At 40.3% G+C, this 23,888-nt stretch overlaps 1 protein-coding gene across 2 annotated transcripts in view; it reads left to right on the top strand.

Annotated features, from left to right (window-relative positions):
* Positions 1-23,888, top strand: part of XIRP2 (xin actin binding repeat containing 2) — a 224,027-nt gene that overhangs the window by 130,848 nt on the left and 69,291 nt on the right. For both annotated transcript variants that reach the window (XM_087920011.1, XM_026697110.2), the window contains one exon: positions 2,771-2,931. In XM_087920011.1, coding sequence (XP_087776137.1) covers positions 2,771-2,931 — 161 coding nt within the window. The remainder of the gene's footprint in view (positions 1-2,770; positions 2,932-23,888) is intronic.

The raw sequence follows: 23,888 nt of genomic DNA, 5'->3' as shown, positions 1-23,888 counted from the left end.
GAAAAATATTTTATTTATGTTGCTCTCTACTAGTTTTAATATTGTTATTTTTACATGACTCAATCAATAGATATTCTACAGATACAACCATTTTAATTTTTGATGCATTCAATATTGATAAACATTACCCTTAGACACAAAAGCTCCTTTGGGGTCCTCCATAACTTTTAAAGGTGGGAAGGGATCCCAAAAGTAAAACATTTAAGAAACACTGACTTGGGGGATTGGGCAGACCACAGAATACATCATACCCTTCCCTTCTAAGACTTTTCTGCCATTTCTGCCCCAAATCATTTTCCATCTGAGACAGCTTCCTTGGTCTAATAGGGTCAACCCAACCAGTTGATAATCAAATAGAAGCTGTGAAGAAAGCTGAAGCACGCAGAGAGTGGAAAATTATGTACACTGCCTAAATCAGTGTCCCTCAGGTTTTTCCAGCTTTTCAATTATGTTTAATCTGAACCAAATCAGACCTTTCCATGCTCATTAGTTTCAGTCATACTACATTGTGAAATTCCATGTTTGGTATGCCAAACTGACAGCTGCAGTGACATCATCCAGACCTTGTCAGAGGGCAGCCTTCTGTCAGAGAATTCGGGGTGCTGGGTTCACCTCACATCTAGTGGGTGCCAGATGTTCAAGAAGTCTACTCATAGCAGCACCCTCAGCATTTGATTCTGAAAATGGTGGATGTCTTGAACTGGAAGATTTCTCTAGCTTTTGAAAGTTTGTGTTTTATAGAGAAGGTTTTGGTTCATAACTCCTGAAAGCCAGAGTTAAATGAAGCTGAAAATTACTCAGGCCTCTGGTAATCTCATGAATGTTATAAGCTATGGAGAACTAAAAATAATTTCTAAGCAGCCCATTCCTGGCTGTGATAAAAGCAGTTTAAGGATGGAAGTAACAACATTCAAGACAAAAGAACTTAGAGCAAATGAACATTGGGCACAAATCAGAGGTGGTATTCATCAGGTTCTGACCAGTTCTGGAAAACCAGTAGCAGAAATGTTGAGTAGTTTGGAAAACTGGCAAATACCACCTCTGACTGGAGATTTTGCAGTATCCTTCCCCTGCCATGCCCATCAAGCCACGCCCACAGAACAGTTGGAAAAAAATTTGAATCCCACCACTGGCACAAATCATCATGACCATTCAATATAGTAAGCCTTAAAGAAATGTATGGGAACTGTATGAAAAGAGGATTTATTCTTTGTAGCACAATTGATGTTCCAAACTAAGCCTGATTCTAAACTTGTTGTTTTTTTTTACTTTGTGATTCTTTAACATATATTTTAATCTGAAGAAAAAGACCATGTTAATGAACATAAATAAAACATCAGTCATATAAATTGTCTAATGTACAGATGTTGATTGTTTGGATCAATCTGACTGGAAAGGTTATACCGTATCTTAGCATGGCTGAGAAGTTAATAAAACATTTAAGTAGTTCATGAAACTGTCAATAAAAAAATATCTTGACAGAAATATGACAGGAATTGTTTTATTAATTGCTAGGCTAAAGAAAATGGCTGACTTGGTTGTAAAGCTAACAGAGAAAATAATGTACATTTTACATTTTTAAAAACGTTTTTTAACAGTATTAAATAACAAGCTCTGGCCTCTGGAGCAGAGGTGGTATTCAGCAGGTTCTGACCCACTCTGGAGAACCGGTAGCGGAAATTTTGAATAGTTTGGAGAACCAGCAAATACCACCTCTGACTGGAGATTTTACAGTACCCTTCCCCTGCCACGCCCACCAAGCCACACCCACAGAACAAGTAGTAAAAAAAAATTGAATCCCACCACTGCTCTGGAGGATTCAGCTCTTGCAAAATGACTCCATCTTTCAATTTTTCAAATTAGGTCAAACCAATTGCAGTAAAGCTTTGGTTACGGTGGGACAAAGACAATAGCTGGTGATAAGCAAATGAAATTGGAAAAATTCCCGGCATACTCCAAAACAGTATGGTGAGGATGAATGGAAGGGAGGTAGATGTGCAACAACATTTCCACTCTTTCTTAATAAGTATTTACCATAGAGTACCAATTTGAAATGACTCTGAATCTACTCTTTTTTCGAGTAGTAGAAATTTAACTGTCATGTATCATGAAGCTATTCCTCTGAATGCACCGTGGTAGTAGTAACTGTTTCTACCGCTAGTAGAAAATAGAAGAAAAAAGTGTTCAACCTGTTAGGGAAATCACCTTATTTTTGAGCATATGGTGATTTCCCTAAGAGGTTGAACACTTTTTTCTTTAAATTCAAATTTAAATTCAAGAAAAGCAACCTTATGTGATAACACCTCTCTCCAACAAGAAAAATTGTGGAAAAGGGCGAGGGAGAGCTGAGAACAGAAGCTATAGAGAAAGACATATAGGTAAAACTCTTTTTGAAAGTATGGGATAAAGCTGCTGGAAAAAGAGAAACACAACCTGATAGATGGCTACTTGTTGGCTGACTTGAATATTGATGGATTCTGAATTGTAACCCTTCATTGGTGGCAATTTTGTGGTGCATGTGTACACAATATAAAAATATAATCAGTCACTCGTGATGGTCCATGGTGCCATTTTTATATTTCTTTTTAAATTTTCCACTCAAAGGACTTGTACATGCGTTTAATAGCAACCATACTTCATTACACAATGTTGCTTGAATGACCTCTAGGGGAAAAAAAATCGAAAAGATTTGATGTCTACCTGTAAAATAAGCAATTGCCATACCTGTTCATCCTAGAAAATTCTGACTATGTTCTATTGTTGTTTCAAGGTTCTACAGGCGATAAAAAGTCTGCTGGAGGACTTTCAGGAGGCATTAAAGAAAGTGACCACGGGCCTCTGGAGATCCAGGAGGCCATCTCCTTAAAAGAAAGAATGGCTTTGTACCAGGCCGCTGCATCTAAAGTAGAGATCAGCAACTCCTCTGCTAATGTAAGAAATATATATTTTTTTTGCCTAACAGATTCACATCATCCATTCAGACAGCTTTTATAGACTAAGCTCAATTGTATCTCAATTCGTCTTTCATTTCTGAGTCCTGTGTCAAGAGAGGTGGCTTGGTTTTGGTTTGCATTAATTGTTAATTACTGAGTTCAGGAGTGGGCTGCTTTCAGGGGTTCGGGAAAGCTAAGATTCTGTGTCAGTTTGGAGAAGCCCCAAATCCCACTCCTGGCTGGCCCCGCCCATCCTACCCCACCCCTCCCAGGAGTCCCTACACGGCCTGTTTTGGATGCAGGGTAAGTGAAGGGTACGTGCGGAGGCTTAGGGAGGGCAAAAAACGGGCCTCCCAGAAAGCCGGAAATGGGCCCATTTCCAACTTCTAGAGAGCCTGAGGAGCCCATTTTCACCCTCCTGGAGGCTCAAGGAAAAGATTTGGAGCCCAGGGAAGGCAAAAATGCCCCTCCCCCATCATGATGCAGGAGGCTGATTAGGCTACACCCACCATGGCCACACCCACCCAGCAACTGGGTAGAGAACCCTTCGCTAAAATTTTTGAAGCCCACTCCTGACTGAGGTCTTTTTACCATAAACTAATGTGCAAATGTGCACATTCTTTCTGGCAAACTCCTCATTTTAATAGTTCATATTGAAAAGTTTGATTACAATCCTAAAAGCAAGTGCAAAATAAAACTCAAGGAGAAAAAGAGAGATAGAAAGAATAAAAGGTGGGAGAAAAAGGGAAAGGGAACAATATTTTTTTTTAAAATGACTTCTGATCTTTGTTACAAGCATAGGCAAACTTATAATTCTTCAACTTTTTCTGTCAAATTCTTAAACAGCACCTAAAGAAAACTTCCTCTATGTTCAGTTAACAATTTGGACAATTGGGTGAGGACAAAATTGGAAGATTGCTCACTCTTCTGCTCAATGTTAAAGCAAAACCTGTTTACACATGGTTTGTGAGAGGCTTTTATATAACTTAGTGTAAACAGTTAAAAAAAGAGTACCCTAATATCATGATCTGCCATCTGTCATATCCCACATTGATCACTCACAAAAATTGTATCCTTGTTTTTTACCCTGTTGTGGTATCTTTGAATAAACCTCGATTTTAGGGTAATAATAGTAATAGTAGTAGATACATTTTCAAGATGGTCATTAACTAAATTCAGAATTTTGTTTTGACACTTTCCTTTTGCCCGAAGCAAAGTTTCCTAAATAGCACACCCAGAATGAAATGCAAATTCTTAGGAGCAAATGGACATGGTGGAGCTATTTGTAGCAGTAAGAACTGATTGCCCAGCTAGGTGGCAGTGCCTAGCTGACCTTGGTTGATCTCAAAATGTTAAGGAGGGTCAGATAATTCAAATATTTACTGCTGCCAAGAAAATTGTATGAACATATGCATAAAGTCACCGTGAATGAAAATTGAATCAAAGGAGACTTTACTCTTAAGAACTGAAGGTGTACCAAAAAATTGATAAGAAATATTAAGAAAGACTTAGTCCATTTTCTGCTAAGGGATAACAAACATGATTAGGAGATAGACTCTGGGGCTATAAGGTATAAGTAATTCAGGAAAGAGTTCAAGAAAATAAATTGCTCTCTACAAAGATAATAATGTGAGTCAGAGGTTCACAGAGGTTCATTCGGGTGTCTATTTTCTGCTCAAAAATGCTGACATCCACTCCGTCAGAGAAAACATTCTCTCAAATTAAACTTTAGATGCATATGAGCATTCGTGTCTAAGGCACATAAAATGATGTTGTGATCATTTTACTTCAAAACATATTGGGAAAAACCAAAGAAACCAAGCATGTCAAATATCGTCACTCCAGAAAGTGAAGCAAACGCTTCAGCAATTCATTTCATAACTCAGAAAGAGTCTTCAGTAAGTCAAATTAAGGATAGATAAAAGATGTTTTATCCATGCAATGCATTCATTAACTCTGTATGACAAATAAAACTTATCCATGAAGCCTAATATCACATAACTTAGCTCTGGTCTAATGGGAACATGGAAATGTTCCTACCTAGGCTACTTTTCAATCTGAATACAAACACAGGGACCTTTTCCTTAATTATAGAATGAAAACCAGGCTGGATAATGTTTTAAGTCAAAGTAATAACTTTGCATAGAAATTGGAGATGTTTTTAAAAAATCCTCAGTATTTACACTTGAATACCTATACCGTAAATACAATTATTATATGAACATAAACTAAGAAGATGCAGTGTAATTGATGCTAATCCCTAACAGTTTTAACAGGAGATTATTAACGGATACCAAAATAATAACTCCTTCCAAGCAATATAGAAATCAAATAGAATAGAATAGAATAGAATAGAATAGAATAGAATAGAATAGAATAGAATTCTTTATTGGCCAAGTGTGGTTGGACACAAAATGAATTTGTCTTGGTGCAAATACTCTCAGTATACATAAAAGAAAAGATTAGTGATAGTCATAGGGTATCAAATCAATCAATACTCATTTTACAAATTCTATAGCATATGGAAGCATAGCATAGCACAGGCTGTAAATTCCATAGCATATGGAAGCATAGCATAGCACAGGATAATAAGATGTATCATAAATCATACTGCCAGCCTTTGGAAGGGATTATTTTAATTCTGTATATCCAATTACTTTTCTTCCTGATGCTATAGGCACAAAATCTATTAGAAGTAACTTAGTCAACAGAGAAATCAGAACTGTTTAACAGATGTTGCTTTTGGATTTTAAATAATCAGAATATTAATGCTAGTTATGATAAAAATGTTATTTATGGAATTGTTTTAAGGAATTTGAAATATCAGTTACAATTGTATTTTCTAAAAGAAAAACAATAGAAATTTTGATCACTGGATCAAATTATGATCACTGGTATAAGTAGCCACTTATTTGTACCTCTTTTAAATGCCTGATTACCAGTGAATTGGACACTTTGTTCCTTTAAAAAAAAGCCAGAACAATAAAATGAATGAACAAAAAACTGTCCAACCAGAAAAAGAAAAACTATACAAAACAAATCCAATGTTATAGAGGCTTAGCATCTTTCTATTCCAAAGTCTGGGAAAATAATCGGGTTTTCAATGCCTTCCAGAGCTTCATCAGTGGTTCATTGCACAGTCAGCCAGATGTTCAAACTGGGTTTGACATTTTATCTACCAGTTGGGTGCTTCCCAAGGACCTGATATAGGCATTTGTTGATGTTTCATAGTATTAAATGTATCGTCAAAGAATGTAAGCTGTTCCAAGTAAAGCTGCCTTTTGCAATCGTGGTGAATTTATCAGTGCCAATGGTGTTTAAGGGGTGTTTCAGTTGTTTTGGGATTACACCCAAGCTATTACTGTTGATACCACCTTTGCTTTCTTTTGTCATAGTCATTCTATTTCTATTTGCAGGCCTTTGTATTTTGTTATCTTCTGCAGTTCTATCTCTTCTTTTCTGTTGACTCCAAGTCATGGGCATTATCCAGATATTTTTGTCTTTCTTATTGATAATTGCAAAGTCTTGGGTGTTATGTGGCAGATGCCTGTTGGTTTGAATTCTAAAGTCCCAGAGCATTTTAACTTCTTTGTTTTCTATGACTTGCTCTATTTTATGGTCCCACCGGTTCTTGCTTGCAGGCAAATGGTATTTCTTGCAGATATTCCAATGCACCCACTACTTTGCTACTTTGCCATGCTGTGCGACCTTCTTATAACAGCTAACCAGGTGATCCAATGTTTCTTCAACTTCTTTGCAGAGGCAGCACTTGCTTTCAGTTTCTATCTTCTCATTTCTGACTTTGTATGCATTTGTTATTAAGGCTTAGTCTCTTGCCAAATCTTATTTAACAGACTTATTTCTTTTGCCTACTTTTTAATGTCCTGGCCATGTAATGCTTTCTCTTCCCATGTCTCCATTCTGTTCTTTATTTGGTCTTTCCTGTCAGCCAGTTTGGTCTCTCCAGTAGTCAATAAGCCTTTCTGATATACTAGCTTCCATGAATCTTCTTCATTGTTCTTCAGATGTTCTTCCAATGCCTTTTTCCCCCCCTTCAACTGTCTGATGTACTTGCAATATTCCATACCCACCTATTTTCCTTGGTAAATAAAATCTGTCAACATCACTGCAAGGATGAAAGGTATGATTCATTGCCATTATTTTTCTGGTCTTCCTATCTAGAGCCTTTAGTTTTGCTTAAGTCCAGTCTACTATTTCAGCTGTGTATTTAATGACTGGAATTACCCAGGTAATAATTGCCTTGATGGTATTTTCTCCACTGGGTTTGGACTTTTAAGATCTTCTCCTCCTTCTCCTTCCCTTTCCTCCGCTTTCTCCACCTCCTCCTCCGCTTCTTCTTCTCCTTTTCCTCCTCCTCCTCCTCCTCCTCATTAGTATTGTTGTTATTGTTATTATTTCAATTTCTAAGGTTGTCCATTCATTTGTGGGTAGCTTACAGAGGATTAGATGACCAAAAGAGATCAGCAATAATATAGATATGATGAAGAGACAAAGAAAACAATATCAAATGTTTATAATATCAACATTTAAATATAAACTGTAGCAATTCCAATTGTAACAATAATACATGACTAGTATATTTCATGCCCACAGCTTATGGTAAGAGCCAGGGCTTGTGTGATGTTCCTAAAAGACAGCATGGTTTTAGATGTATGGACCTCTGGATCCACATGGCAGGTGTGACAACAGAGATGTACAATTCAGGGAAATTCAGAAGAAGCAAGTTCCTTAATGCATTTTGCAGTTTCTATTTATACAGACAGTCAGTCTCATGGAGAGCCATTTATAATATCATCCACATATATTACATCAAGATTAATGGTGGCTATTTTTTATTCTTGTAAAGCACCTCAACTGATATGATTCTGAAGACATGTGATTATTCAGAAAAGGCAATTCTGCTGACAGGGTTTAGGATAAGCTATTCAGGTTGTAGATTAACATTTTAGGGACTTTTTTATTTCTATCTCATACAAGCACAATTTGTAAAGCTTTGGCAAAAAGTTTATTTAATTCTTCCCTCTTTTGTCGTTCTGCCAGTATCCAACCCAAATCCTATAGAAAGCTTCAGGCCATTTTATTTTTTTCACCATGCAAAGAAAAACAAATATAAAAAAGTTCATGGTGGAAAGAGATTCCAAATTAAATTTAAAAATCTGATTTGAAGCTATGAAGCTTTTTTGTGGCTTGGCATTGGTTATGTTGCTCATCTTGAATTGGCATATCCACACTGATCTTGCTGCAAGATCAATACAGCTGTTTTTCAGGAAGTCTCTCTCTCTCTCTCTCTCTCTCTCTCTCTTTAAGACATTGTTCTTCCCCAATGGGGCTAGCATTCAGGAGTGGCCTGTCATAGGAAGTTACATTGGCTCCAATGTAACCTATTTATTTGCCTCCAGAAACAACTAACAAAGTTGTTGTTTTGAGTTCTGTAGACACTATATTTTTTATTTTTCATGATTATGTTATTGTCTTGTTTACGAGCAACTGAGAATCCATTTATGATTACAGCAGGAGATCAGTTTGATTAATAAATAAATAGTGAGTAGTAGGGAAAGATTTTAAAGGTTTAAGCATTTGGTCTTCACCTGGCTGTCTTCTTGTGATTCCAGTACCCAGCAGCAGTTTTATTTATGAAGAAAAACAGCAACAACAACAATTCAAAAAAAACAACCACCCAAATTTCATTCCAGTTCAGTATAAGCAGCCGGACTTTTGCCTAGTGACAATAATAGTGTATCATTACTGGATAACAACTAATGTGCAAGGGCTGAGTACAGAAGAATAGAAAGCACTCCGAAAATTTCCCCACTCATTTTTTTTAAATTTAGCATTGCACTGGTCCCAAGGTTTTTTGGCTTGGTTTAGATCTGTACCTACTGCAAATAGATTTTATGATATTGGAATTCTTTCTAGAAGAAAAGCTACAGCATGCCATACAGACTGCATAAAAAGCATTTTCTATACCGTGTTTATAAAATAAATAAATAAATGACATCTCAATTTTTCACTTAGAGTTCAATATGAGAAAATTTGGCTTATTTGAATCCTCCCAGCCCTGTTAAAAATAGTGAACCTTACAACTGACAATAAAAGGAAGAAAGCCATGAAGGGTACATATTGCTTTTGACTCTATTTCTGAATATGAAAAGAGGGCTAGAAGAGACTGCCTTTAAATTATCAATTATTTAATATTTTCTATGTGTTTTAAGAATTTATTCAAATATTCATTGACCCACAAGAAACTGAAGATAAAAAGAAAAATTATTGCACAATAGAAACTACACAAAAGAGAAAAAAAAGAAGCACACATACGCACAAAATACATTTAGTATGCTTTTAAACGAAATATAAATACATTTGGAATCTTTATGGGAGGTACAGCATTTTAAAGATCCATGCTTAATGTAGCTGAACTAAAAAAAAAAAGAGGTATAGAAAGAGAGAATTAGGAATTGTGTTGTTGCCATAACCAGAAATAGAGACCAAAGGTGAATAAAACTATCTTTAGCTGAAGGAGTCTTCAGGAATCTTTACTGCAGTGTTCATTTTTCAGCCAATTCCATTTCCCACACCATTGATCCAAAGAAAGATATACTTTAGTTTCCCTCTGTTTTTCTGTAATAAATCTGACTCTTATGAATAATAATTGAATTTGTTTCTTACCCTTTGCTAATTCTTATGTCACACCATCTTAAATGTCCTGGCAAATCTAGACAATAAACCTATACTCACAGTCGTAATTAAGAATTGTGTAATCTTTCTAATTAATTCAAAAACTTCCAATCAAAACAAGCAAGTAAATGGCCATTGCTACCAGAAATAGCAGTGCATTTCAACTGGATTACAATCCAACACCATCGAAAAAGAGTTTGAGTAATACAATGAAGTTTTAAAGTCCATGGTATTGTTTATGAATTGTTGGTGTCTTGCCAAATACAGTTTTAGGAGAAATGTTAAGTAATAATGTTTTTCAAATTAATCAGATCACTAGTCCTTTCCCTATTTTGTTAAAAACTCTGAGAAGAGGCAACTGTCATTGTCTTGTTCATCTAGCATTTTCTCACAGATGCAGGGTCCTCTTTTTGGATCAATGAACACCATTTCACATGATCACACACAGCAACTGGGTCCAACTGAACAATTTTTGATGTCTGCATTAATTGTATCCTGCCACCTGAGAGCCACTTGTGTTTGTTGTAAAGCACCACATATAACATGAAGAGATTCCTTTACATTAACTAATATGTACAGACATATTTTTCAGTTTGTTAATATTTGATTAACAAGATTCTCATGAGCTTCAGAAAAGTATGCTGCAGTTCCTTATTTTCAAATCAAGCTGGAAACTTGCAACCAGCTTTATTTTTATTTGTTTCACTGTCCTTCATCAACAGAATGAAAAGAAACAACATTTCAGGAAGAACGATAATCTTAATTGTGACTTCTCTGATAAATAATGACGAAGACAGTTACGTTTTCAGTTTTGCTTTGGTCTTCTGCAAAATAATCATATTTCTTTAGTTGTAATTTTAATAATTATATTTGCAATAATTTTTCTAAATATTTAAAACTACTTAGGTTAATATAAAATCCAATCTTTACAGGAGGTCATTTTTCTCACCATTTATTTTTTTGAAAAGTTGTATCCATCTATATAATGGTTTTCCCAGTGTAGTTTAAAACAGATTAAATTGTAAAAATAGTAAGTAATGATTCATAATAAAATATAATATGTGTGTGTGTGTGAGAGAGAGAAAGAGGTTATTGCTGAAAAAGCAATAAGGTGGTGCCAGGTGCTTCACTGAGCCAAGACACCCCCCAAAAAAGATTAGGAAGCAGCTCTTGAATAGTCTCATACATAATAACAGAGTTGGAAGGGACCTTGGAGGTTGTCTAGTCCAACCCCCTGCTTAGGCAGGAAACCCTGTACCATTTCAGACAAATAGTTGTCCAATATCTTCTTAAATACTTCCAGTGTTGGAGCATTCACAGCTTCTGGAGACAAGTCATTCCACTAATTAATTGTTCTAATTGTCAGGAAATTCCTCCTTAGTTCTAAGTTGCTTCTCTCCTTGATTAGTTTCCACCTATTGCTTCTTGTCCTGCCCTCAGGTGCTTTGGAGAATAGCTTGACTCTCTCTTCTTTGTGGCAGCCCCTGAGATACTGGAACACAGCTATCATGTCTCCCTTATTCCTTCTGTCCATTGAACGTTATCATCCAGTGCCCTCTGAAGATGCCCTCAGAGTAAGAGAAGGAACAAATCAGGAAATGTGTTCTTTCAACTGTGTCCCCAGTTATCGTCAGCACCTTGAATTGGGATGGAAACAAAACGGGATTCAGCAAAGAGCATAAAAGTCTGTGGTTGTATGTTCACCTACCTCAGTTCCAGCCAATACTCTTGCTGAAATAATTTATGCCAAAGGAGTTTTCTGTCCTGTCTTCAAGGACTTCCCACATACAGTACAGTGCAGTACAGTTCTCAGTAGGAGAAATTAGCAGGGATTGGATGGCAGTCCAAGGAGGGCTAGAACAGGCACACCAGCCTGCTCAACAAAAGTGTATGTAACACTTTGGCCAAAGCTTGTGCCTCTAATGACAAAGAGGAATCTAAAACCATTTCCAAGCCACCATCTTAACCCTTTGGGGACATATATACCCTTTGCAGAACAGCCTGATAAATATGGCATATAATTGATTAATACTTACTGTTGTAGTTGAACAATGAGAGGCTAGACCAGGGCATGGATGCAACAATACTTTATTAAGGCAATAAAGGACTGAACGTGCTAGCCTTGCCTGGAGCAGGCTCACAGCGATCAGCGGCTGACCGGACCCTGCAGCTGGCTTTTATAGCCGGCCGTCGAAGGAGGCCAGCCAATGAGGGGCAGCAAACGCCCCGCAGCATGAACGGACCTGGGTGGGGACTTTGGCAAGTTCCAGGGACATAACACCCCTTCCCCCAGATGCGAACACGCATAGTCATTTAAATAAGCGGGCGGTCTGTGCTGGCCCCGAGCACGTAACTCCGGTGAGTTACCAAGTGTCTCAGAGTTCAAGAAAACCGGTAGGGTTGGTGATGGGGTGCAGCCACGCTCTGAGGTTTGCGCTGGTACCGTGCAGTGCTTCTGGTTGGCGATGTCGTGGCCCCGTCTGCTGGTTCAGGTGGAGGACCCATCGGGCAGTCCCGGTCTACTGCCTGCTCCTCTGGTCCGGGTGGTGGTGGCGAAGAGATTCCGGCATGGTCTGCGATGAGCGTTTGGCGTGGCGCCTGAGGGTCGACCTGAGCCCACGATCCGGCACTGGCGAAGGTACCCTGTCGCTTCCTTAGCTGGTCCAGGTGTCTTCTCCAGATGCGGCCGTCTTCCAGCTGGACTCGGTACGACCTGGGGCCGGTGATGGCTACTATCACTCCTGGAATCCAAAGTGGGTCTCCGGCATAGTTCCTTGCAAAGACATGTTCCTGCAAGACAAAATCTCTGACCCCGTCATTGAAGCGAGAGGGGTGTCATGGCAATAGTGAGGTGGAGCCTATCCAATACAGTTCTTAGGCGTCTACCCATCAGAAGTTCAGCTGGGGATTTGTTGGTGACCATGCAAGGGTTGAGTGTTGGCTTAGCAAGAAGCGGGAGAGTCTGTGATGCCAATCTTCTTTGCTGAATCTGGCCAACGCTTCTTTGTGGATCTAACAGCTCTCTCTGCCAGTCCGTTGCTGGCAGGATGAAAAGGGGCCGTGAAGATGTGTCGGATGCCAAGATTGGTGGCAAAACGGCTAAATTCTGTTGAGGCAAACTGGGGGCCATTATCCGAAACTAGGGTATCTGGTAGCCCGTGTGTTACGAATAGGCGGGTCAGGGCCTTGGTAACCGCTTGCGTGATGGTCGTGGATAGTTGGGCCACATCGATCCATTTAGAGTATGAATCTACGACAACCAAGAAGGTTTTGCCGTGTATTGGACCCGCTAAGTCAATGTGTAGCCTTGACCACGGCGCGTTGGCGCTCTCCCACTTTGTGGGGGTGGTGACTGGAGGGGATGGTCTGGATTCCTGACAGGGTTGGCATGAGCTTACCCACTTGACGATGTTGTCGCCCAAGCCAGGCCACCAGACGTAACTCCGAGCCAACGCCTTCATCCGGACGATGCCGGGTGGCCCTCGTGTAGTGCCTCTAAGACTGGTGTGCGAAGTGAGGCCGGAATGACAACCCGGTGCCCCACAACAAACAGCCCTGTAAGCTAGATAGTTCCTGTTGACGGGTCTTAAAAGGTGTGAATTCGGCTGCGAGGTTAGAGCCCGGCCACCCGCTCCTCACCCAGTCCAGTACCTGGGCGATTGTTTTGTCCGTCTTGGATTTGGTGGCGATGTCGAGGCGGTGACAGGAAGGTCGAGCTCGGTGACATCGAAGATAGCATGGACCGGGCCGGGTCTTCAGCTGGAGCTGGCAGGGGGCAGCGGCTGAGGCGTCTGCGTGGCTTAATGTTTTTCCTGGGCGGTGAATGAGCTTGTACGAATAAGCCGCCAGGAACAAGGTCCACCTCGTCATTCTGGGAGACAACACTTGTGGAGTCTGCTTGTCTCCAGAAAGAAGACCCAGGAGAGGCTTGTGATCCGTGATTAGTTCGAAGTTGTGGCCAAAAAGGAATTCATGAAATTTCTTTACCGCAGCCACTGCGGCTAAAGCTTCCTTGTCGATTTGACTATAGTTACGCTCTGTTGCTGAGAGCGTTCTGGAAAAGAAGGTGATGGGTGCCTCGGAGCCGTTGGGTAGTCTATGGCTTAATACGGCTCCAATCCCAAAAGGGGATGCATCTGCGGCTAGTACCAATGGGAGGTGTGGGTCAAATTGAATAAGGACCGCGTCTGATGTGAGCAGTGATTTGATTGCGTGAAAAGCGGTGTCTTCCTTGTGTCCCCAGTGCCAAGGTGATTTTTTATCTAAGAGCCTGTGTAAAGGCTCTGCTACTGATGCTTTGTGAGGTAGAAATGATGCATAAAAGTTCAATAATCCCAAAAAGGCCTGTAGCTCGGCTTTAGTGGTTGGCGTGGGTGCCTCATGAATTGCCTTGACCTTGGATTCTAGGGGGTGAATGCCTGAGGCATCAATTCTATAGCCCAGAAAGTCCACCTGCCTAGTGGCAATGGCACATTTCTCCTTTTTAATTTGAGGCCATGCTGTCTGAACCTGTCTAACACTGCTCTGACTCTCTGGAAGAGCTGGGGCCTGTCCCTGGCCGAGACCAATATGTCGTCAAGTAGGGCACTACGCCAGGAGGCCCTGAAGTATGCGCTCCATGAGGGATTGGAAGATGCCCGGGCAACACTTAAGCCAAACTGGAGACGCCTGCACCTGAAGGCACCCCTGTGGGTCACAATGGTTTGCAGTTCGGCTGTTTGGTTGTCAACAGGGAACTGTTGATACGCTTGTGACATGTCCAATTTGGCAAAAATGTTGCCAGGCTCAAAGGTATGCAATAAATGTTGAATGACCGGGACTGGGTACGCGCTAACTTGTAGAAAGCAGTTAATTGTTGTTTTGTAATCCGAACAAATTCTCAGGCTGCCATCCTTTTTAAGGGGTGTGACAATTGGCGTCTCCCATTTGACGAAGTCTGTCGGCTCAATGACCCCTTGCTTTAATAATTTATCCAGCTCTGCGTCCAGTTTAGGCCGAATGGCGAATGGGACTCTCTACGAGGTTTCAGCCGGACTGGAACTGCTTGGGGTCAACTGCAAATGAGATGGGGTACCATTATAACACCCTAACTCATCGCTGAATACGTCTGAGTAGTCAGTGAATAAGGAGTCAGTGTCAGAAGCTGAGACAGCATGGACTCCTGTTAACCCTAGGCCGAGGTAGGGGAACCAATCAAGCCCCAGAAGACTAGGGAGGTTGCCGTTAACTACCACTAGAGGCAGGTGGCCTTTGAAAGCTTTAAAATTAACAAGGAACTTGCCTTTGCCGAGTACTGGAATGTCCTTTCCTGATAATCCCTCAAGGTGATCTGGCACTTCTGGAGCTGGTTTCTGGATAGTCTGGGCTGGATTTTCTTGAGGGTGCTCCAAGAGATGATTGAGAGCGCTGACCCCGTGTCAACCTCCATACGACAAGGTTTACCTTCTAATAAAATGGAAAGTGTTATTTTACTAATAGAGTGACAGGTGTGGTTAGCATGGTAGCAAGTGTGACAATTTAGTACTTGCCTTTGGGGCCCAGAATGGGAAAAGGAGGGAACCTTTTGTGCTGAGTTGTGTGCAGCCTGGCAGACTCTGGCGATGTGGCCTTTTTTGTGGCAATTGTTACAGATGGCACCCTTGAATTTACACGAAGCTCTCGAGTGAGGTCCGCCACAGGATAGGCACAGGATGATGTGTTTGGGTGCGCTGTTGCTTTCTTGCCTGGTTCCTGTCTGCGGTTGTTTGGCATGAGCGAGGCGGTGGATGTCTGCTTGATCGTTGGGATCATCTTCGTTGACTACCTCTTCTGAATGAACGGTGGCGCAGCTTTGTTTGGGAATGGGACCTTGAATTTCGGTGGCTGACTGGGTTGCCAGTTCTGCTGCCAAGGCTTCCTCGACGGCCTGGGAGAGGTTGAGGTCCTTCCTGGCGAGTAGTCGCCTTTGGAGGTGAAGGTCTTTGACCCCGCAGACGAGCTGGTCGAGGAGCATGTCATCTAGATAGTTCCCGAACCCGCAGTGGAGGGCTGCAGTCCTCAAGGCGGCCATATACTGGTTGACGGTTTCCTTTTCCGCTTGCTTCCTCATCCGGAAGGTGAAACGCCTCGCGATTTGTGAGGGTCTGGGGAAGTAATGATTGGTGAGGATCTCCAGCAATTCTGCCCAGGGGACATTCTTTAACTCACGTGGAGCAACGAGTGCTGTGGCGGTATCAAAACGATGGCTCCGCAATAACTGAGGAAGAATGACTTTTTCTGTGCTCCCCAGCATCAGCCAGACCAATGGCATCGATGTAGTGATTAAAACGATTTTTGTATGACTCCCACTTTTCTTCTTCCGGCTTGAACGGTGGGAAGGCTGGGTTGGAGTTCATGATGAGGACTTCTGCTGGTTATGCTGCTGTGAAATCTCTCTGGGACAACAAATGGCACTTTGTGCTCTTGTCAGGCTAGTGACTACAGCTCTGGAGAGGCTCCGCAGAACCTCTCTGCTCTCTCTGGGCTAACAATTGTGGCTAGGCTGCAACGGCTGTTGGCAGCGTTTTGAATTCGCGCTCCTGGGGAGCGTGAGGCAGTAATGGCTAGCCGCCTCTGATAGCGCTTCAAATTTCGTGCCTGCGTAGGCGTCAGTGACTCGGAATAGCAGCACTGCGCTGTATTCCGGCAAGAAATTCAAACGACAGCCGCTTGAATTTCGCGCTCTTTGTGTTGAGTGGCTGCGGCTGCAGCGCTTCACTTTCCCTGTAGCTTGCTAACCAAGCGGCTACAGACGCTTTTTTTTCGCTCTTGCTGACCGAGCTCTCTGCAGCGCGGCTGCGGCTCAGCGGTTTAGTGATTTCAGCTGTTGCGGATTGCCTCTGGTAGCTATCCCATCCTCGTCGCCAGTGTTGTAGTTGAGCAATGAGAGGCTAGACCAGGGCATGGATGCAACAATACTTTATTAAGGCAATAAAGGACTGAACGTGCTAGCCTTGCCTGGAGCAGGCTCACAGCGATCAGCGGCTGACCGGACCCTGCAGCTGGCTTTTATAGCCGGCCGTCGAGGGAGGCCAGCCAATGAGGGGCAGCAAACGCCCCCGCAGCATGAACGGACCTGGGTGGGGACTTTGGCAAGTTCCAGGGACATAACACTTACTTTAAGTGTTTCAATGGGGGACATTTATTCAGTTCAAATTAGGATTGAATTAGCTCTGCTGGTGTTTTTGTAAGCTCTCCAGGCTATACGATGCCATTCTTATATTGCATTCTTATATTAAATTTCTGCTACTATTTTGTGCTACTATTTTGTAGAGTACCCTGTATCTGTGTATGTTGTCTTCCTTGTCCAGAAGGATTTTAAAATCAAGACCAAAACAAAATTAAAATTAACAGTTTTCTTTACTCATAGTTAGCCACCCATTTAAAATATGCTCCATCTACCCATAAAAATCAGGAAAAGTTTAAATAAACAGAAGACAACTTCTACAATATCATTCTTTAAAGAAGGACTAAAATTGTATTTGGGAATCCACATTTCTATTTCACATTGAGCTCAGTGCCAGGTGATTGCAGGAACACATCCATATGGAGATTATTTTCTGCTGTTTTTTTTTTTTTTAAAGAATTTATTTTTACTTTCCAGGCTTGCTTGCACCTCTCAAATTCCCCAGCACAGAATGCCATCCACATGCAAAATACCCTGCTCTTGTTTAGCTTTCAGGCTCGGGCAAATTGGCCAGGTGCTCCCACCTACTCAGACAAGTGATAACTTATAACTTGTGCTTGTTAAAATCTCTGACAGTCACCCACATTCCAATTTTCATAAAATGTGAACAACAAAATCAGTTTGTTGCTTACAAATCCAATCCTTGAAAAGTACATGCACTTCCATAGCAACAGTAGTAGCAGCCCCTGACGGATCCATGAAGCTTTAAAATTGCTGAGAATCCCACAGGAGCCAATGACAAATATTGGAGGGTGAGAAGGAAGAAAAAGCATCAACATGGGCCATCCTATCTTGCATGTATGGATATATACATTATATACATTATACGTACAACCGTACGTATGGATATATACATGGATATATACATTATACGTACAACCGTATGTTGATGCTTAAAAAAAAATATCCTTCAATATCCTATTAGCAAGGGCTGCCAAAGTGATCTCCCCCCAATCAATTAAAACCTATGATGATGTGCTAGCTTGAGTCACAAAGGCAGAATTTCTTCCCAGGAGGCAAAGAATGATATTTCCACCAATGGAAACCAAGTCATCCCTAAGCTGTTCAGAGCTCAATAAAGCGATTGATCTGTAGCTGAGATAGAAATAAATTGGTTCAGCAAAGATGACAGGATAAGATCACAGGGCATAGAGCTGATCATTAGTGATGAGAATGCAAACTTCAGTTTTGCTTGATGGTCCTCCTTAATGGGGCCAGAATGCGATTTATCACTGATTACGTTTAATAGATTTGCATTTGGAGTTTGGAAAGAATGTGGCTAATTTTTTAAATGTCAGGTGAACTTCTTAATATCACTCAGCTAGTAGGACGAGTACTGGGGTCCAAACTCTGCAGCATTGCACTAGATGGTAGATTTCCCTACTGAGAGCTATTCCAATGTGTTGAATTGCAATGCTTGCAGCTTTTAGAAGGCGTCCTTCCAATGTGTGTGTGTGTAAGATGACAGATTGGTGAAATCTGAGTTGGTTTAACATGTAGTGGATTCTGTATTTTATAACAGAAGAGATTCTGAATATTGACCTGAGGAGGTGTGAATGACCAAAAGAAAGGCACTAAAGCAAAGCTTACTTGATACTAAATATTATTGGGCATTTACCAGTTGCATGCTGCTGCTTCCAATGACTTCAATTGGGATGGAAAATAAGAGTTTTAATGTCTTGGGTGGGGGCATGAGCACAAGCCTCTAGAGAATAATAGAATAACAGAGTGGGAAGGGACTTTGGAGTTCTTCTAGTCTGACCTCAATTTTGGCATAAAAGGAGACCTTATATCATTTCAGACCAGTGGCTGTCCAGTCTCTTCTTAAAAGCCTCCAGTGATGGAGCACCCACAGTTTCTGGAGTCAAGTCATCCCACTGATTAATTGTTCTTACTGTTAGGAAATTTCTTGTTAGTTCTAGGTTGCTTCCCTCCTTAATTAGCCTCCATCCACTGTTTCTTGTCTTGCCTTCTGATGCTTTGGAAAATAGGTTGAACTATCAACCCACATCCATATGCACATCTCTATTGGGGCCACTGTATCCTAAAGGACAAGTTTTGTATAGATGCGGAGACCAAATATATTACTATTTTTGGTTCTCTGAAAGGCTTCACATTTTGCCACATTCTCAAGAGCTTTCTGTTTTTAATTTCTTCTTGCATTTAATTGTTCTTTGAATACATGAAGAAATTATTGTATCATCAACCATCAAGCAACAGATGGCCTATCTATCATATACAATTAGTATCTAACATGGGGGGCCACGGTGGCTCACTTGGTAAGATGCTGGGTCTGTGCACTGCTGAGGTCAGCGGCTCTATTCCCATGAATGAATAAACCATGTAGGAACAAGAAAGGAGCCTCCCCCAACTGCCTTCTGGAATTCAGACGCCCTGCACAGAGGTGGGATTCAGCAGGTTCTGACTAGTTCTGGAGAACCAGTAGTGGAAATTTTGAGTAGTTCAGAGAATCGGCAAATCCCACTTCTGACTGGAGATTTTACAGTATCCTTCCCCTGCCACGCCCACCAAGCCACACCCACAGAACCAGTAGTAAAAACATTTGAATCCCACCACTGGTCCCATGGGTAAAGTTAACACTGCCCCAAAGCCACCTCGGTGATCCCTGGCTAACACATGCAATATACTAAAAAAGAAAAAAGTATCTAACATATTGCATTAGTAGCAATTGGCATTTTCATTTTTGGTCAGTCCTATACAATAATTCTAATTGTGCGTTACGTTCTCCGATGCAAGAGAATACTTGCTTTTCCCCATCTTTGTTTGAAAATGTTCCTCTCTAATTCACCTAGAGAAATTATATGAAAGAACCATACTAAAAAGTCTAGTCAATTATAATTAGTTAATTATAAATCTAAACAAATCAAATGTTTTCAGCTCAAGAAAGTTTTAAGAGATTCAGAGCTTATTATGCTTATTTGAACTTTCCCCTGGCATTTCTTTCTTTTTTGCTTCTCACTCTTTCTGTGCTGTTTTGTGTGCATTAAATTCAGCGACCAAGTAAATGAGAAGGTGGAGAAACTCAAAATGTTGAAATACTTCTTGATATTATAGTTTGGTTAATACTTCTACTGCTTTGAATGGAAAGTGTCTGCTTTGCTGTTCAGTTCAAACATTGACCCATAATTTGGCTGGGCCCCTTTCATATGTGGGATCAGGACAATTGCTTTCATTGTCTTCTCTGATAAAAGCTTCCATTTTTGCCATTTAAGCCATCAAAACTTAACTGGACCTCACAGTGACATTAATTTACTTTTACTTGAACAGTATATCAGAAAGGACAGTGACTATTTTCTAGGAGCCCATTATATATGTAACATCCAACAAAGAGCGTCAAAGAAAAGAGGCCTGCTACAAATCATTGCGATTTCACTGGCTTGTGCTAGGCATGCATGAAATGGTTGCTTGATAATATAGCTGGCTGTTCACACTTGCTGTGCCAAAACATACATCTTCAGACATAGCTTTCATGTCTTTGGATCCATTGAAAAATAAGGCTATTTTGCTAGGCTATGCCTTGTTGCCCCTCAGATATATGCACTGGAATCTCAAAATGACTTGGATGTTTCAAGAAAATTTCATTCCCTGCTAGTTTCTGAATTTTTTAAAAAAGAAATAAAGCAGCTCCTAATGGGAATGGCGAAGAAAGAAAGAAAAGGAAGGAAGGAAGGAAGGAAGGAAGGAAGGAAGGAAGGAAGGAAGGAAGGAAGGAAGGAAGGAAGGAAGGAAGGAAGGAAGGAAGGAAGGAAATAAAATAGAATATCACTGTAACTCTCCAGATAAATATATAAACTCAAAGTCAGCAGTTCCATTATTACTAAGGAAATTTCCTTTTTGTGTATTATTTAGGCGTTAAAATCAAATTTGATTCAATTTGCAGTGATACTAATAGAAATTGCTGGGAACAGTAGCTGAGTGTATTCTGAGTAAGCAGCGTGGTGTAGCAACTTCAGAGAAATGCAACTTTAAGCTGCTTCAAGGAAATTGTACTTGTTAATCATGAGAAGTAATTGTTCTATTTATTGTTCATTGATCAGATCCCAAGCCAGGTGCCATGTTATGTGGTGGATATTTGTCTGTAAGAAAGATTTAAAGAAACTGCTGTAGGTTCAGAGAAGAGCAAGGATTATCAAGGAACGAGTCGTAGTCCTTTGAAAACAGACTGAAAGAGCATCCCTGAAGAAAGGTGAAGGAAGGGGTTATGATACCACTTTTCAAATGAGTGAAAGGGTATCATATAGAAAGTCAAGAAGTATTCAGGGGTGCAGGACATAGAATAAGGGATGCCAGTTGAAAGAAGACATACATTGAATGTTTAAAAAAAAGTTAAGATTGAATTTTAAAAAAGCTTTCTAACAAAACTCTCGGAAGTGGAACAAACTTCAAAGAATAGATGAGCTTGGCTTCCTGAAAAGTGTTAAAATGGAGGGTAGAAGACTATCTAGTGTGTGTGTGTGTGTGCGTGTGTGTGTGTGTGTGTGTGTAAAATGAATCTCAGAATAAAAAATATGAAAAATATTTACATTGTTTTATTTTATATCATTATATTTTGTTTTGCTTTTAATGCTAAAATTATATACCTGTGCACACTTAGGTTTTTTTAATGTAATACATCCTTATATACTTTAAACAAAGACAGCTTACATAATGTATGTAGTTATGTATATATAGTATATCTTACTAGCATAGCTCGCCTTACGGTCTCATCTTGAAACTATTAAAAATAAAGATCATTAAGGCTGACTAATAAACCTTAATAGGTTCAGACAGTGCATAAAGCATATTCAGTTAAACAAAGGAGATGGGGCAGAAGAAGGAAAGGAACAAAACAATTCATACATAGCTTCTTATTGTTGTACTGTCTTCAATAGGCACTTAATGAGGTGATTGAAAGTACCGCGTGAATTTCAGCAGTATGAGCATTTCAAAAGCCAGCCTGCAAATCTCTGAAATGTATCATTCTGTCGTTCAGTTATGGTATACACAGAATACACCTAAGTATATAATAGGAGGATTTTAACAATGCACCAGATCGCTCAGGTATTCTGTTTCCAAGCTGTAAGATAAGACAGCATCCGATGCATGGAAGGTATGTTTGATACCCCTGTGTTAGACTAACTATGAAAATGGCAACTAGCATTTCTGAACACAGAGGACCCAGAGATATCCAGTGACAGTGATTTTAGGATTGCCCTAAAATTATATAGGCATCTTTTTAGAATGCCGCTCTATTTGGAACAGGCAAATTTTTCAATTCCCATATTTGGAACCCTGCCTTGTCAACATTCAAATTGTGTTAATTGGCCCTCATCCACTGCATTTCTGATTCTGGGTATTAATTTAGAACACATTTTGTGTCTCCTGATTCAAATGTTATGAGGTAAACCATCTCCAGTGACTTCATAAATATGCCAGCACTGACTTAGTGATACCTTCAATAAAACCATTCCTGAAATTTAGAATGGAGTCACTATAAACACAATGCCCATAGGATCAAGCCACTGAGAAATCAGTCAGGCTCAATAGTCATATCCCCTCTGCCTCTATCTTGCAAGACAATTGTCAGGGTGGCACAGATCCATTTGTTTTAACCTAAACCTCAGCCCAGATTCAGATTTGGGATTGAGATTATCATGGTTCTCCAATGCAGTTGAATGGTGCAGTTCCAGACACCATCTTCTCAAGCACTAACTAAAGAAGACAAAGGAAACATATTCATTCCTAGGTATTAGTGAGTTTCTGTTGGAGAAGGAGTGACAGAACCTGGGGGCAGAGTCAAAATAGGAATCAGCCTAGAGTCTCTACATAGCCACAAACAGACGAAGTCCAACCCCTCTTGAATTTTTTTGGTCCTTACCTAGCACCAAGATAGTGCTAAGCATTACTTGCTCAGTGGCTGTGCATAGGCATGATTAGTGATAAATCAGTTTAATTGGAAGTTCACATGTGATCTTGATCTTTTACAAGTGACAGGCCTATCTTTTGCTAGAGCATCAGAGGTGGTATTCAGCAGGTTCTGAGCAGTTCTGGAGAACTGGTAGCGGAAATTTTGAGTAGTTCATAGAACTGGCAAATACCACCTCTGAGTGGAGATTTTACAGTATTCTTCCCCTGCCATGCCCACCAAGCTATGCTAGAACTGGTAGTAAAAATTTTTTGAATCCCACCACTGTAGAGCAGGCCTGTCAAACTTGCAGACCATGGTTTGGATACATCACATGCAGGCCACAACCACTCAGTTCCGCAAAGGCAAAAAATTGTCACAATACATCACAATCTGGCCCATGATGCAATCGAGTTTGACCCCTGTGCTCTAGAGTAGGTGAACCCATGCCTTCTTTAAAGCCAGCAAGTTCCGTTATCGAAGGATGCCTCTCCTAAATCTACTCCATCTAATCAATCCACTAAGGCTAATGGAATAGGCCACATTGTGCTTGTTGAGCATGAAGTAAGCTGGTCAATTATCAGGGTCTTTTCCATACTTTCCAAAGCTTTATTTTTACATGAGGTAATCCATATCAAACAAGAGCACACAATAGATACAAACTCAAGGTAAACCACACCAAACTTGATTGCAGGAAATACGACTTCAGCAACAGAGTGGTCAATGTCTGGAATACTCTACCTGACTCTGTGGTTTCTTCCCCAAATCCCAAAAACTTTAACCTTAGACTGTCTACTATTGACCTCACCCCTTTCCTAAAGGTCCGTAGGGGATGTGCATAAGCGCACCAATGTGCCTACCGTCCCTGTCCTATTGTTTTTTTTTATTTTTCTTATATGTACCCATTTCATGTATTCATAACTATGTATATACTTATACCTATTATCTTGTAAGCAATTGACAAATCAAATAAATAAATAAATAAATAAATAAATAAATAAATACATACATACATACATACATACATACATACATAGGGAGATCTGATATAAAAGTGTAAATTGAAGACTTTTCCCACTAGGAGAGCTTTAACATTAATTTTCAGTTCTCCAACAACACATTTGAGAGTATGTTGGTCAAATGTTATGCT

This window comes from Pseudonaja textilis, chromosome 1 (genome assembly GCF_049901715.1).
Source record: "Pseudonaja textilis isolate UNSWEBS1 chromosome 1, rPseTex1.2, whole genome shotgun sequence".
In the NCBI taxonomy this organism is placed as follows: Eukaryota; Metazoa; Chordata; class Lepidosauria; order Squamata; family Elapidae; genus Pseudonaja; species Pseudonaja textilis.
Note: the sequence above shows the minus strand (reverse complement) of the source record. Positions and strands in the feature narration are given on the sequence as shown.